This window comes from Dendrobium catenatum, unplaced genomic scaffold (assembly GCF_001605985.2).
Source record: "Dendrobium catenatum unplaced genomic scaffold, ASM160598v2 original_scaffold_153559, whole genome shotgun sequence".
In the NCBI taxonomy this organism is placed as follows: Eukaryota; Viridiplantae; Streptophyta; class Magnoliopsida; order Asparagales; family Orchidaceae; genus Dendrobium; species Dendrobium catenatum.
The window spans coordinates 209,746-223,044 of NW_021471987.1; the positions used below are offsets into that span (position 1 = coordinate 209,746).

The window sequence follows — 13,299 nt, forward strand, 5'->3', positions numbered from 1 at the left end:
GTTACTTTTTAGAGGCTAATTGGAAGCCTGGTTTCAATTTGTCTGTGTGAAGGCAGTGGAGGTGGATTTCTATATTGCAATGCAAACAAATAACAACAAAGAGCACAACCGGAAAAACAAGTGTTGTGCATGATCACGGTGTGGATTTGGGGGAAATACAGTGAAGCAAGCAGGCTAGGCTAGCAATCGAACAAGGCAAGAGGTATAGAGAGGTATCAGGATAAAAAATGATTAGCTGAGCGAAGATTGAAGCAATTTGGCAAGTATCGGTTTGCATGAACAAGTGACGTAGGACATTTTGTCTTGGGATCACACAGTAGTTGAGGGATTTGGGTCTATGAGCTACCTTCACAATAAGTATTCTGAGAATAATCATAGGGGTCTGATTGGTATTGGGATGAAAGAGGCTAAGATGTAGAGCAGATATCAATTAATCAAGGAAAATCCAAAAAAATTACCTGATATATCTCTGAAACCAAATTTATAGAGGAAAAATAACTCTAAATGCACAACTTGGAAAGAGGAAGTAGTCACCTATATAACATGAACTGATCCATATACATAACATGAATCAAAAGAACGAATATTCAATTAGCCTCAATTACTTTCAATCATTAGCTATTAATATTTAATTATTCGAATAAAAGTTCAAATATTTTGAACTTATTTATAGAAAAAGGGTTACGAAGGTAAGGCCAATTTTTTTGAAAACTAATCAAATCCTATTTGAATTAAAACTAATCCTATGAAAGCATTAATTTTCATACCTAATACTATCCAAGGAGAATAATTGAGCCTACCAAAATAAATCAAATAAAAAAAATTAGTCAATAACTAATTATGAATCGAAAAAAGCTTGAAAAGTAGCCCAACTTAGAACCTTTGTAACACAATTCAATCCTTCTTAGTTAGCTTATAAGAATTAGTCTTTTCTAAACTAAATTAGCTAAATTGTGCTCCATCACAAAAGATAAAATAAAATGCAGATCAAATAAACAAATATCTCTGAATTATTCACAAGTCTTAGATCAAAGAGCTCTAGGTCAAATGTACAACAAACAATCAGTTTTGGACGCTTCTATTTCTCATGTGCCCATTACAAGCTCCACCAACAACAACATCAAGTCTTTATCCCACTATGTGGGGTCGGTTACATGAATCTTTTTTTTCCATTGTGTCCTATTAAGAGTTAAATTCTCATTTAAATCTAATAAAGAAATATCATTTCTAACATTTTCTAACTAAGACTTTTTATGTCTATCTCTACCTTTCTTGACATAAGTCAAATATAATACATCTAATTTCCAAACCAGGTCATTGGAAAGCCGCCATTTTATGTGGCCAAATCATCTAAGGCGACTCTCTCTAATCTTATCTTCCACTGGAGCTACTCCAACATTTTCACGTATATGCTCATTTCGTATCTTGTGCCCATTACAATCACCAAAGAAAATTAATTCATAGGAGCACTGCCATATTGCTTATTACCATAGAAGATTCGTGTTCCTCACAATTACGAATATGACTAATTTGATGATCATATATGTCAAAATATGTGATATTTGATCGAAAGAGTAGACATCCATTATGCATGGCAATGTGCATGAAAATTTTGACTGAAAAAGCATTGAAACAGTTATCAAGCTGCATTTAAAAAAAATGATGTTTTTCCTGCTATCAAACCCAGGCATAATACAATCTGTAGACCAGCATTCAAATTTAATGAGAAATCGAAATTTCATCAACAATATTAAAGATATCTATTGGTGTAATTAACTTTGTGCCAAATTTTAAAAAAAATAATGATACTATAGAAATAATAATTATGACTAATTTACATGGAAGCCAGCCTGTCTAAATAAGGTAATTTGAGGGGAGGGAGAAGAAAAGAACTAGGGAAGTATAGGGAGGTTTAGAGAGAGATTATTCTTACTTGTAACTGAGAGCGTATAAGGTCCAACTTTGATTCCTACAGTATGAAAAAGATTAATCATCTAAAAGGATCATAAAATCAAGGGGGACAAACTTATCAAATCAAAATAAATACCTGCTCTTGCAGGGCTTCCTTCAGCTGAGCAAACAGGGTAGCCCTTGTTGCTTCAACTTGCCCCAGTTGCTGAATACAATGTTTTAAAACGTGCTCCTGCTCTTTGAGCTCAACCATCAAGGACATTCCATGTTGACTACCTACTCAAAAATAAAAATAAAAAACAAAGATATATCTGCTAAGTTCGACAAAAGATAAACTAATATTTAAGCAATCAGAACATCAAGATGCTGACAAAAAAGTTTCAAAAGACCTAAGAAAGGAAATCAATAATGTTAAAGCAGAACAGAAAAAGTTGACAAAGGTCCATTGCGACTAGCAGCAACAAAACTTAATATATTTGACTTTTGAAATTGATCACTAATGATATTAGGCTTCAAAGGAGGTCAACTTGGTGAAAAGGCCCCCAGACTTTGGCTGACGTGCAACTAAATTGTACCCTTTTATAAGAGATAATACAAATATGAAGTGCTAAAACCAGCTGATGTAGAACAAAGGCAACTTTGCTAGGGAGAGGAAACTCCTCTCCAAAATCTGAAGGAAATATTGATTTCTTTGCCCAAAACCTGAGAAGGATCTCAGATTTTTGCTTGAGAGGGGAAGGGAAACAAGCTCCAAGCCTCTTGCTCTAAAAATATGAAAACCGTTTCACATTTCTTACAAAGATCTGAGGTGAATCTCCAAAATTTATAGCTCCGAAATATGAGAACAATGTCAGATTTTTGCTCCCCAAAACCTGAGAGAGATTTATGGTTTCACTCTTGAAAGAATTGGGCTTGAGAAAGAAGAGGTGAGTTTTAGAACTTAAGTGAGGAGTCGATGGTGAAGAGGGACGGTGGGTTAGAGAAGCAACCCAAGATGGGCCCTTCAAGGTTCGGCCAACAGCAGGTTGGCTCTCCAATTTTTCCCAAAGAGGAGCACCGTCCCGTGGACAGAATTGTGGGAAAACCCAATAAAAGGTGGCGGTAAGCTAGGAGGAAATTAGGGAATTATTTCCTAATCCCTGAGCTCAGATTTTGGAAATCAATTGGAGACTTGGGCTTGACGATTTTCGGCTACTATGAGGTAGGAATTCTGAATTTATTCCACAGGAGGAGATTAAGTAAATTGATTGAAGGAATTACGGGAGAGACAAATTTCGGCTGAAGTAGAATTTGAGGAGATTAGGAATTTGAATTATTTCCTAAAGCTTTGATGGAAGATTTGGGAATTAATTCAAATTAAAATCTCATGGGAGAGAGGGGAGAGAGATTAATTCAAATCCTGAAATTAATTTCAGGATTTGAATGAAAATGAGGGGAAATTAATTTGAAAATTGATTTCAAATTAAGAGGTCATTAATGCCTTAATTGGGGAATTGATGGGAGGAACACCAATTAGGAAAGATTTCAAATTTGAAATTTGAAATCCAAATTGTCATGGATTTTCCCTCTCGATTTTGCCGACTCAAATTAGGAAAGGGGGAGGGTAAAGGGGAAGGGGAGATTCACGGGTGGATGGGAAGGTGGCCGGCGGGTGAGGGAATTGGCCGGGAGCTTAAAGTGGGCGGATGGGGTCGGATGGGGTTAGATCCGGCGGCAAGTGTGGAGGATGAAGACGATGGAAAAACAATTAAAGAAAAGATAAAAACGAAAGAAAGAAGATCGATCGAAGATAAAAATGAAAAAGAGAAAATAAAGCAGCGAGCCTTGGACTCATCCGAAGGCTGACGGGTGATGCGTTGCCCTTCTCCAAGGGACTCAAATCACGAGCTCGGACCCATCCTGCGGCTGGTGACAACTTCACTTCCTCTCATAAGAATCTCACTAACGCTCTTTCACAAGAAGAGCACAAGTGTGGGAAACAATTTTTCATATTAATCAACCATCCTTTACAATAGCTTAAGGCCCTTATTTATAGGCCATAACATGAGAAAATAGAAAATTACAAAAATGCCCCTTGGGCCACAACACTCAAATAAATTAACCTAGCAGTAAAATAGAAAATAACATAAAATAGAAACTAAAATGCAGAAAATAATTCATAAATGACAACATAAATTAGAGCCGTTGATTTACGACGCCTCCTGTGATAGATGCGCCAGATCTTCGTGCCGATGTCCGCATCACCAGCATAAGCAAAAAACGGATTTACCAAATTGAGACTTGGCTTAAAATGACTCAAAAGGTAAAGAATAGCAATGCCAGCAAAAAAAAGGTAGTTTCCAACTTTGGAAGGTATACAAAAGTGTGACAATCTGCAATTCAGTGCAAGTGCAGAAACGGAGAGAAGCAAACAGCAGAAACTCCAGTATTAATGCAGTATTAAGAAGTCCTTAATGCAGCTTTCAAACAGATGATGCCGAAAATGATAATCCATTTATATTGCACAATTATTGAAAACAATGAGCTGCCAACCCACTAATTCAATGGTCATCATCAAAAGCCATATCCCTGATTTTTGTGGTCAGTTTATGATCCCATCATGTATGTCAGTATCCAATTGATGTTGCATTTACTGATAGTAATAGTTCAGCAAAATAAGTTCAACAAACTTTTACCATATAGGTTTGACCTTTCCTTTTCATTCATAGCCCTTAAACAAAAAAACTAACACCCTCCTCAGAAGTCTTTCTCAAAATTCTAACACCCACCTCAGAAGTCTTTCTCTACTCTCCAGTGCAGGTATCCAAACCTCCCCAATCAGTTTATAGTAACTAGTCCTCCATATAATTTACCAACATAATTTCCTTTATACATTCATGTGAAAAACTGCATATTTAAAAAAACAAAATAGTAACTAAAATAACAACAATAATACAATAATAATAATAATAATAATCTTTGACATCAAGCCTTCTCACAAAAGAACCTATATCCTATTTGTATTTAGTGATTTTGGTTCTTTGATAACAGACAATTAGTATTTTATTGCATTAATTAAAAAAAAAATTCTTTTTTAGAAGGAAAATTTGGCTTTATAGGGCTTCTAATAACCAAAATCAATTGAATATACTCGCAATTTATTTTCATGAAAAAATAAACATGAAAAATTCATTTCATACTAAAATGCCACCACTTTTTAACCTGGAACAACATCCTTGACGTCTAAAGAAAACAAATTTGTTCGAACTGGTTCGTAATCAACCCTTAGTTCGAACTACGTCCGAGCCTACTTAAAACTTGTGGTTCGATCCTAGTTCAAACTCATAGCTCGAACCAAGTTCAAACTTGGTTTGAATGCTGTTTTAACTAAATCCAAACTGATTCTAACAAAGCCCAAACCTGATTTATTTTTTTTAACAAAGCCCAAACCTCGTTTGAACAATGCCTAAACCTTGGCCAAACATGATTCGAACCTTGTTATTGGGTATAACTAATCAATAATTTTGATCTTTTGGAGTTCAACACAACAAACATACCATCAAAATGACAAACTTTACATCATTGCATAACCAATCAATGTCATTACTTCAAATCAAAAATATTTATAATCTATTAATATCCTGATTCCTCGTTAGAAGAATTGATATTACGGACTATGCTCCACCCATACATGACAATGGCAAGAAATAGCGAGCGCCATGGAGGACAATGCGGCACACATACAGCGCTATTTGTTTGACATGATACAGTTATTCAAAATAGCACAAATTATTTGCACCATATATGAACAATAATACATAGTGCAATGTATAATTTTAAATCAAAAGCATTCGATTATGTAAAAATAATAATAATTTCAACTCAACTTTGAACCAAGGCAATTTAATTTAGTTAAATTAAGCCAACTAACTCAAAGCTGGTTTATTTTTTTAGCTTGACATAACTCCAATCGATTAAATTGAATAAATAGATTCAATTTAAAAAATTAATTTAATGTGATTCAATATTAATTTCATTAATTTGAATCAAATCATGCCAAATTACATTAAATGAACTTAATTGGGTCAAATTGAATAGATTCAATTCAATTTAAGTTAAGATAAATAGAGCAAAATTGAGTTGGATTGCATCAGACTAATTGAATCAAGTCCAATCGGATTCAATTGAGTCCAATCAAACCCAATCGGGTTGAATCTACTCGACTCAAATCAAACCCAAATTGGTGTGCCTAATTTTTGTATACCAACAAGCTGGGCAAAATCGAACAAGAGAGCTAGAGAACCAACCTAGTGCGACAAAGGTCAATCGACTATGGGCTTATCTCTCCATTAATGGATGATCCTTGCTTCCCCTTCCAAAATTTAGTAGATGAGCTGCTATTCAGCTTTTTTTTCAGAGAGAAATCAGATGGAAAGACCACTATGTTGTGTGCCACTACAATAAGCGGAGGCTAGAAGGAGTGCATGCGTGGTTCATAAATTGAATCCAAAGGCTAAAGGCATTTTGCTTGCATGCGACTAGGGAAAATGAAGTTAGCTGCAGTCTGTGATGCTATTTTGCTTCTACCAAATAAAGAGAACAAGGAGCTGCTGGACTTAGGATCTCCAAAGGTGAGGTAGGAATTGTAGGTTTTCGGTTTCATACATTCCAAAACAGAGAGTTGGGGCTTCTTCTTTCTTCTTGTGACTATTCCAAAGTTGCAAGAAAAGGTAGCCTGACTTGCAAGCTAGAAGCAAGAAAAACTCTTCTTCCTCTTGGAGATTGGTTTTCTCAATCACCATTTCTCTTCTTAGTTGTTTTTTCTTTCAAGGTTTATTTTTTTCTTCTTGCAACAAGTTTTGTTGATTAAATAAATTAAATTGAATACATGCTTCCTCAAAGATGATCGAGAGAATGTTGGTTTTAGTTCAATCTACAAAAAAAGATCCTGCATAGAACTATTCAATATTGGCTAATAAAGCTAAATACAATTATGACACATATTTTAGCGACAAAATAACAAAAGCAGGAATTACATGCCACAATTAACACTTGGTTGGGATTTCAAAAATGTTAAAGCTTATTCTAATTGCTCTAAACATGCACAAGATGAAATATAGGACTTCTTACTAAGGAAAAAAAAGTTAAGAGAACAGATCAATGAAATTTCCCATGTCATGATTAACGAAAGCAATGATTTTGACGTAATGGCAGATGATGATATTGAAAGCATCAAACCAACCAAAAAATATCAAACAACCATATCTAATGCTTCTAGTTAAAATTCAACATCAACATCAATAATTAAAGCATCAAGAGCTGAGGGACCATTAGATATCTCACAAGAAATCCAAATGATGTGGTGAAGAAGAGAAAAAAAGTAATTTTGCAAAGAGATGGTGCTACTAAGAAGGAAATGAGGGGAAGGTCAATTCAAATATCTTGCAATTGAAAGTATGATTCTGAAATTCCATTCGATGAGGTTAAATATTACAACTTTCCTGCTGTAGTTGAGGAATTTCGACAATTTGGCCCTAGGATAAGACCTCCAAGCTATCATATGTACAAGTTAATTGCTTGAAGAAAGAGGTTGGACAAACATAAGAACTACCACGATGGCACCAAGAAGACTGCACATTACGACTGCTCTGTTATAGCAGTTGGATGGACATAAAAAAAAATGAGAAGTTTAGTTAGGGGCTGTTTGGTTGCCTGAAAAAGAAATGCAGTGTAAAATAAATGCAGTGTAAAGTAAATGTAATGTATTCTGAATATTTTACACCTGTTTGGTTGTCTGCAAAATAAACGCAGGAGAATTGTTTCCCTTGTTTGATTTGGTAGATTCAGAGTAAGGTAAAAGCTATTTTTTTATAATAATTTATTCTAGCATTAAAACTAATGTATTTATAAAATTAGTGTATTTATAATAATTAGAATTATTTGGCATTATGAAATATAAATTAGTGTATTTATTTATTGCACGATCTTATTATAATTTTTTTAAATTATAAGATATAAAATTATGTTGTATATTAATTTAACAGTGTGTTGCAATAGATGAAAATTTATTTGTGTTAGAGATAAATTTTAATCTAAAATTTTTTATGTTTCAAGTAAAGCTTTTACAAAAATATTTGCAAAAAATTAAATTTTCAATCCGATTCTTTCTTTAATTTAGCCAAAAAATAAATTGTTTTCTTTTAGCAATCAATTAAAATACACAACAAAGTCCTTCATACATTTTTCAGAAATTGGTAACTATTAATACACTATAATTTGTTTTTATTAACCAAATTCATCGAATATGAAATCCATTACAACAAGTGACATAGTAGTTCATGATCTCTCTTCAGGCAGATCTCTTCCTCCACAATGAAGATATCTTCCTTTCATGCATTGCTTTCTTGTCATCCTCCAAAAAGCATCCCTCCTTTTTGGCCGTTTACAAGATCTCCCTCCTAGGCACAACTAGTAATCTTCCAGCATTCAATTCTCGTACAAACTAGTAACTTTCCAGCTCCATTAAAGAAAACAAACTTAACAAGCAAACTAAATGGCTACAAGGGTTTCAAAACGATACAAAGAAATAAACTGGAGCAATTGAGTCAGCTGCAATGCTAAGGTAGTAGTTTTAAAACTCAATAAGCAGGGAAAATTAAGAGCAAGTAATTTTCAAATCATACAAGAAAACCAAGGCGCAGTCCTTTTTTCTTATATATAAAAAGGAATGCAGAAAAAGGGTTTCAATCCTCAACTATGCGATAATCGCCCAACAACGACAAATTGATAAACCCGGTAAATAATGGATTTAACATATTCTGTAATTGAAAAAACAATGAAAGCTGAAACAAATTTATCATGTGAGGGCCAGGCCACCGGCGACAACCAGCGTAGACTTTCAGGACACTTCTCTCTCTTTCCCTTCCGCCCATTGCCCTCTCTCTATCACCTCTCAGGAGTCGGGTCTCGAATCAAAACAACCGTGTAGGGCTAAACGATTCGATCTCAAGAGCGATCGAAGTCACCAACTCCGGCTGATCTCACCCTCAGTCGGAGGAGATCGTCATGGAGAATCATCTAATATGGTAAAACCCAAAACATAAGTCTTTTTTTCCTAGATCCTTCACCATAAGCGGAGGAAGAAACAAAAAACAAACGTCGGGGCATAGATGATCGATTACAACAGAAGGGCTCAGTACATCAAATTGCAAAATCGTAATATTTTCTCGATACCTTGGACTTGAGAGCGGTGATTTCCGGTGGCGGTCGGGAAGAGAAGCCGAGGTAGGGAAAAAAATACGGGAAGAACGGAGAAGAAGGGAACAATCATAAACTCAGATTTCGCGAATCCATCCCTTGCACAGGCTAGCTGGCATAATTTCACCGCAGAGTATTTCTAACCCGCTCAATTTGAGCGGGTTTCGATGTCACGCAAAGGGCAGTCTCTAATACACCGCTCATGCTGCGGAGGACTTTCGTATGTTTCGTTTAAAATCAACCAAACGTGCTAATTTAATAAATGCCTGCAATTAATTTACTTTACTCTTCTAATGTTGCATACCAAACAGCCCCTTAATTTTTCTTGTGAACTATACAAGAGGAACTACATTCATAGAGTGGATGGCTACAATGTTTTCTCAAAAGATGCAGTGAAAATGTTTGAATTGTTTTGCAAGTATAATGAGAATATTAGGTCACACAATGTGATTCAAGTTCTTACTGAAAATGCGTCTAAAAACGTCCTTACAGGTTTGGCACAACCTATGTTATTTATGTATAAAAATAAATTTTGTTCTTACATTTTTTTTAAAACATTACTACAAATATATCCATATATACATATATTGGACTCCCTATGCCGCTCACTATTTAAATTTTAATGATGAGGATATTTTTAAAATCAAAATACTACAATGATGCCTTGAGAAAGCAGTAGTGATACATTGTTTCATATATTAAAGGCCTTGCCTACTTGACTTACGAGAAGATGTACATATCAAATATCATATGTCAAAACCGATAAGACTTGTTTCACGATAATCTTCTTTAACTTTACAACGTTTTCATCAACAATAATTGAATCTGAAGAGAATGCTTGTGAGAAATTTATTAAAATCTCAACATACCATCTTGAAGCAGTTCTTCTGGAAACTATAGTATAGGCCCAAAAAATAGGTGACCCTTTATTCAAGGTCCTTAAATTAGTTGATGGAGAAAGAAACCCACCAATGACTTACATATATGAAGCAACATATAGAACAAAAGAAACAATTGTTGCAAGTTTCAACAATAGTGATAAAACTAGAAATTACAATTTTAAAGACAATTGCAATTTTTGAAATCATCAACAATAATTGAATATGAAGAAAATGTTTACTTGCAAGAAATTTATTTTGGATTCTTCTGCAAAAAAAACAATATCTCAAAATACCATCAGACAACAATTATTCTGGAACACCGTAGTGTACGCTCTAAAAATATGTGACCCAATGTGCTTTATTAAGAGTCAAATTCTCCTTTAAATTAAAAAAAAAGTCATTTTGATTATTTCCTAACAAACTTTTTAGGTGTACCTTACCTTTCTAAAACATAGGCCAAATCTACTACATCTACTCTCCAAATTAGGCCATTGGAATGCCGACGATTTATGTGACCAAGCCATTCGTATATGCCACTAGAGCTACTTCAACCTTTTCACGTATATACTTATTTAGCATTTGGTCTCTAACATTCTATCTCTAGGTGTAAAGCCACTCATCCAATTGAGCATCCTCATCTCACTAACAATTAACTTAATTTTATGCTTCTCCTTGGATGGCCAACATTCTGCACCATAAAGCATTGCAGGTCCCATCATCATCTTATAAAATTTTCCTTTAAGTTTGAGGTGCAGTTTTCTATTACACAATAGGTCCAATGCTTTCCTCCACTTCAACCATCAAACTTGAATTCCATTAATAATATTCCCATCTATTTCACCATAGCTTTGAACAATATACTTGAGATATCCAAAACGTGCACTCTTTTAATTGACTTGATCACCCAATATCACAATCCTGCCAATAGATCTTTTACTACTAAAATTATACTCCATGTATTAGATTTTAGATTTCCTCAAATGAAAGTCTATAGACTCTAAGGTTGACCTCCATAATTCAAGTTTTTCATCAACTCCCTCTTTAGTCTTATCAACAAGAAGAATATCATTAAAAAAAACATACATTAAGGGACATCCTATTACAAATGACTAATAAAAACACCCATGATAAACGCAAAAAGATATGAGCTTAAAGCTGATCCTTAATTTAATCCAATTGAAATAGAAAAATAAGTGGTCAAACCACATTGTGTTTGAACACTAATAACACCTAATGCATACATAATCTTAATGACTTGAATAAAAGCATTACTAACTCTTATTTTTCTTTAACTCTTCTGGGCACTTCTCTTATAACTTTATTGCATGCTTTCTCAAAATCAATAAATATCATATATAGATTCTCCTTATTCTCTCTAAATTTCTCCATCAAACCTCTCAGCAAATATATAGCATCTACAATAAACCTACCTAGAATGAATCCAAAGAAGATTTAACAAGTACTGTTTCAAAAAAAAATCACTAGTGTTTATGACAAAAGCTACAACATTCGAGAGCAATCTAAAGGCAAAGAAAATAAATCTTCATTTAGGCATCACATTGTTGCTATTGACAATGAAGATGATTAGGGATATTATGAAAATTCTGAAATAAGAGACAGTGCTGATGAAGGGAATGAAGTTATTTTTTTTAACTTTTGTAGACGATAATGATTCCACAAGAAGTAACAACAACAAGCCTTTATCTCACTGTGGGCTCGACTACATGAATCATTTTCTCCATTGTGCTGCATTAAGAGAATTCTCATTTAAACCCAAAAAAAAGGGTCATTTAAATAATTTATAACCAAGTCTTTTTAGGTCTACCTATTCCTTTTTTAATATAGGTTGAAACTAATACATCTACTTAATAAGATTATCAGAAGGCCGACATTTTATAATTAAAATAAAAACTAGATTAAATTCTTACAAAATCACTAAGCTTAAGAAAATTATTGTAATATTTTGAATTATAAGAGATTGAGGTATTGATTACTAGAACTTATGCATCACTTTGATTATTTTTTTATTATCATGATAGCTTATCTGCAATAATATTACTTTATATTAATCCATATTTTCGTAAAAATATTATGCATCATGTCTAAAATGGCGCGCATTGTATGTCATGACTCTAAGAGGAACTTTGCGTCATGATATGTCATTTGTGGGCTCCAAAAATTTGCGCCTCGGCCTCCCCTCACCTTCGGGGGAGTTCTAATGAATGGGGTTCCAGGATAAATTTTCAGAAGGCTAGGTTTATAGATAAGTCACTACTTAAAGATTTCGCCCTCATTTTGCAAGGACTTTATGATTTAAGTCATGGTTTCCCATAGACGCTGGTTAACATGCTTAAATGAATTATAAAGCAAGTTGCAATGCATGTATGAGGGGTTTAAAATATTTGCATGCATGGCAACGAGGTGCTTTTATGATTATCAATTATTAATTATGCAAACAATCACTATTAATAAACACGTTGAATTCAATTTGAGAATCTCTAAACACCTTCTATCCACTTGTATGAATGTTGCGGATCCGGTAATGTGGCATTACACTTCAACGGCCCATGATTTTACTTCTGCTTCCATGCTTTTGCTTACAGGTAAATTATATCATTGCATCCATAATAGTCACGAGATACTTCATTGTTCTGATGTAGGCTCCCTTTTCGCATTCTTCAGGAGATCAGATCTACAAGTCATCTTGATGTAGGCATTGGGGGGGGGGGGATCAAATCAAGTTGGATTTTATTTTTGGTAAGCTTTAATATCCTCTACTAGATGTCAGCTCATTAATATCTAGTAGAGCGTCTTAAGCTCATAAATTGAAGAATTATTAGATTCATTCCCCCTTTTCCTTTGTCTCTTTGGTTTCTTCTTGTGTCTCTTTGGTTTCCCCAAGCTTGTCTCTTCCTATTCTTGTGTCTCTTTGGCTTTTTCCATATAATTCAATGCCTTGGGCTACTTGTCTTTTTGGTTTCTGTTGTATGTTGATGTTCCCCTGGTTCTCCCTCTCGATTTTCCCTTGCTGATTGGTTTCCCGTGCCTACTGTCTTGTCTCCTGTGCTAGCTCTTCGGGTCCCTTGCTGGCTGTTTTCCCGTGGCCTGCTGGTGGGTTTTCCGTGGACTGTTTCCCTGTTTTTTCTATTCAGAATTCCTGCTTATGTTTTGCTGTCTTTTGGCCTTCCATTTGGTGACTTTATAGAAGTGTTTCACTTAGGCTTAAAATATAGAGTTTATATAGTGACTCGAGGATAAGTATCATGCCATG

General features: G+C 34.4%; 1 protein-coding gene across 4 annotated transcripts in view; it reads right to left on the bottom strand.

Moving 5' to 3' along the window:
- Positions 1 to 13,299, bottom strand: part of LOC110095690 (regulation of nuclear pre-mRNA domain-containing protein 1B) — a 99,643-nt gene that overhangs the window by 13,856 nt on the left and 72,488 nt on the right. For all 4 annotated transcript variants that reach the window (XM_020821326.2, XM_028692252.1, XM_028692251.1 and 1 more), the window contains 2 exons: positions 2,048 to 2,187; positions 1,934 to 1,969 (listed from right to left, as the gene is read on the bottom strand). In XM_020821326.2, coding sequence (XP_020676985.1) covers positions 1,934 to 1,969; positions 2,048 to 2,187 — 176 coding nt within the window. The remainder of the gene's footprint in view (positions 1 to 1,933; positions 1,970 to 2,047; positions 2,188 to 13,299) is intronic.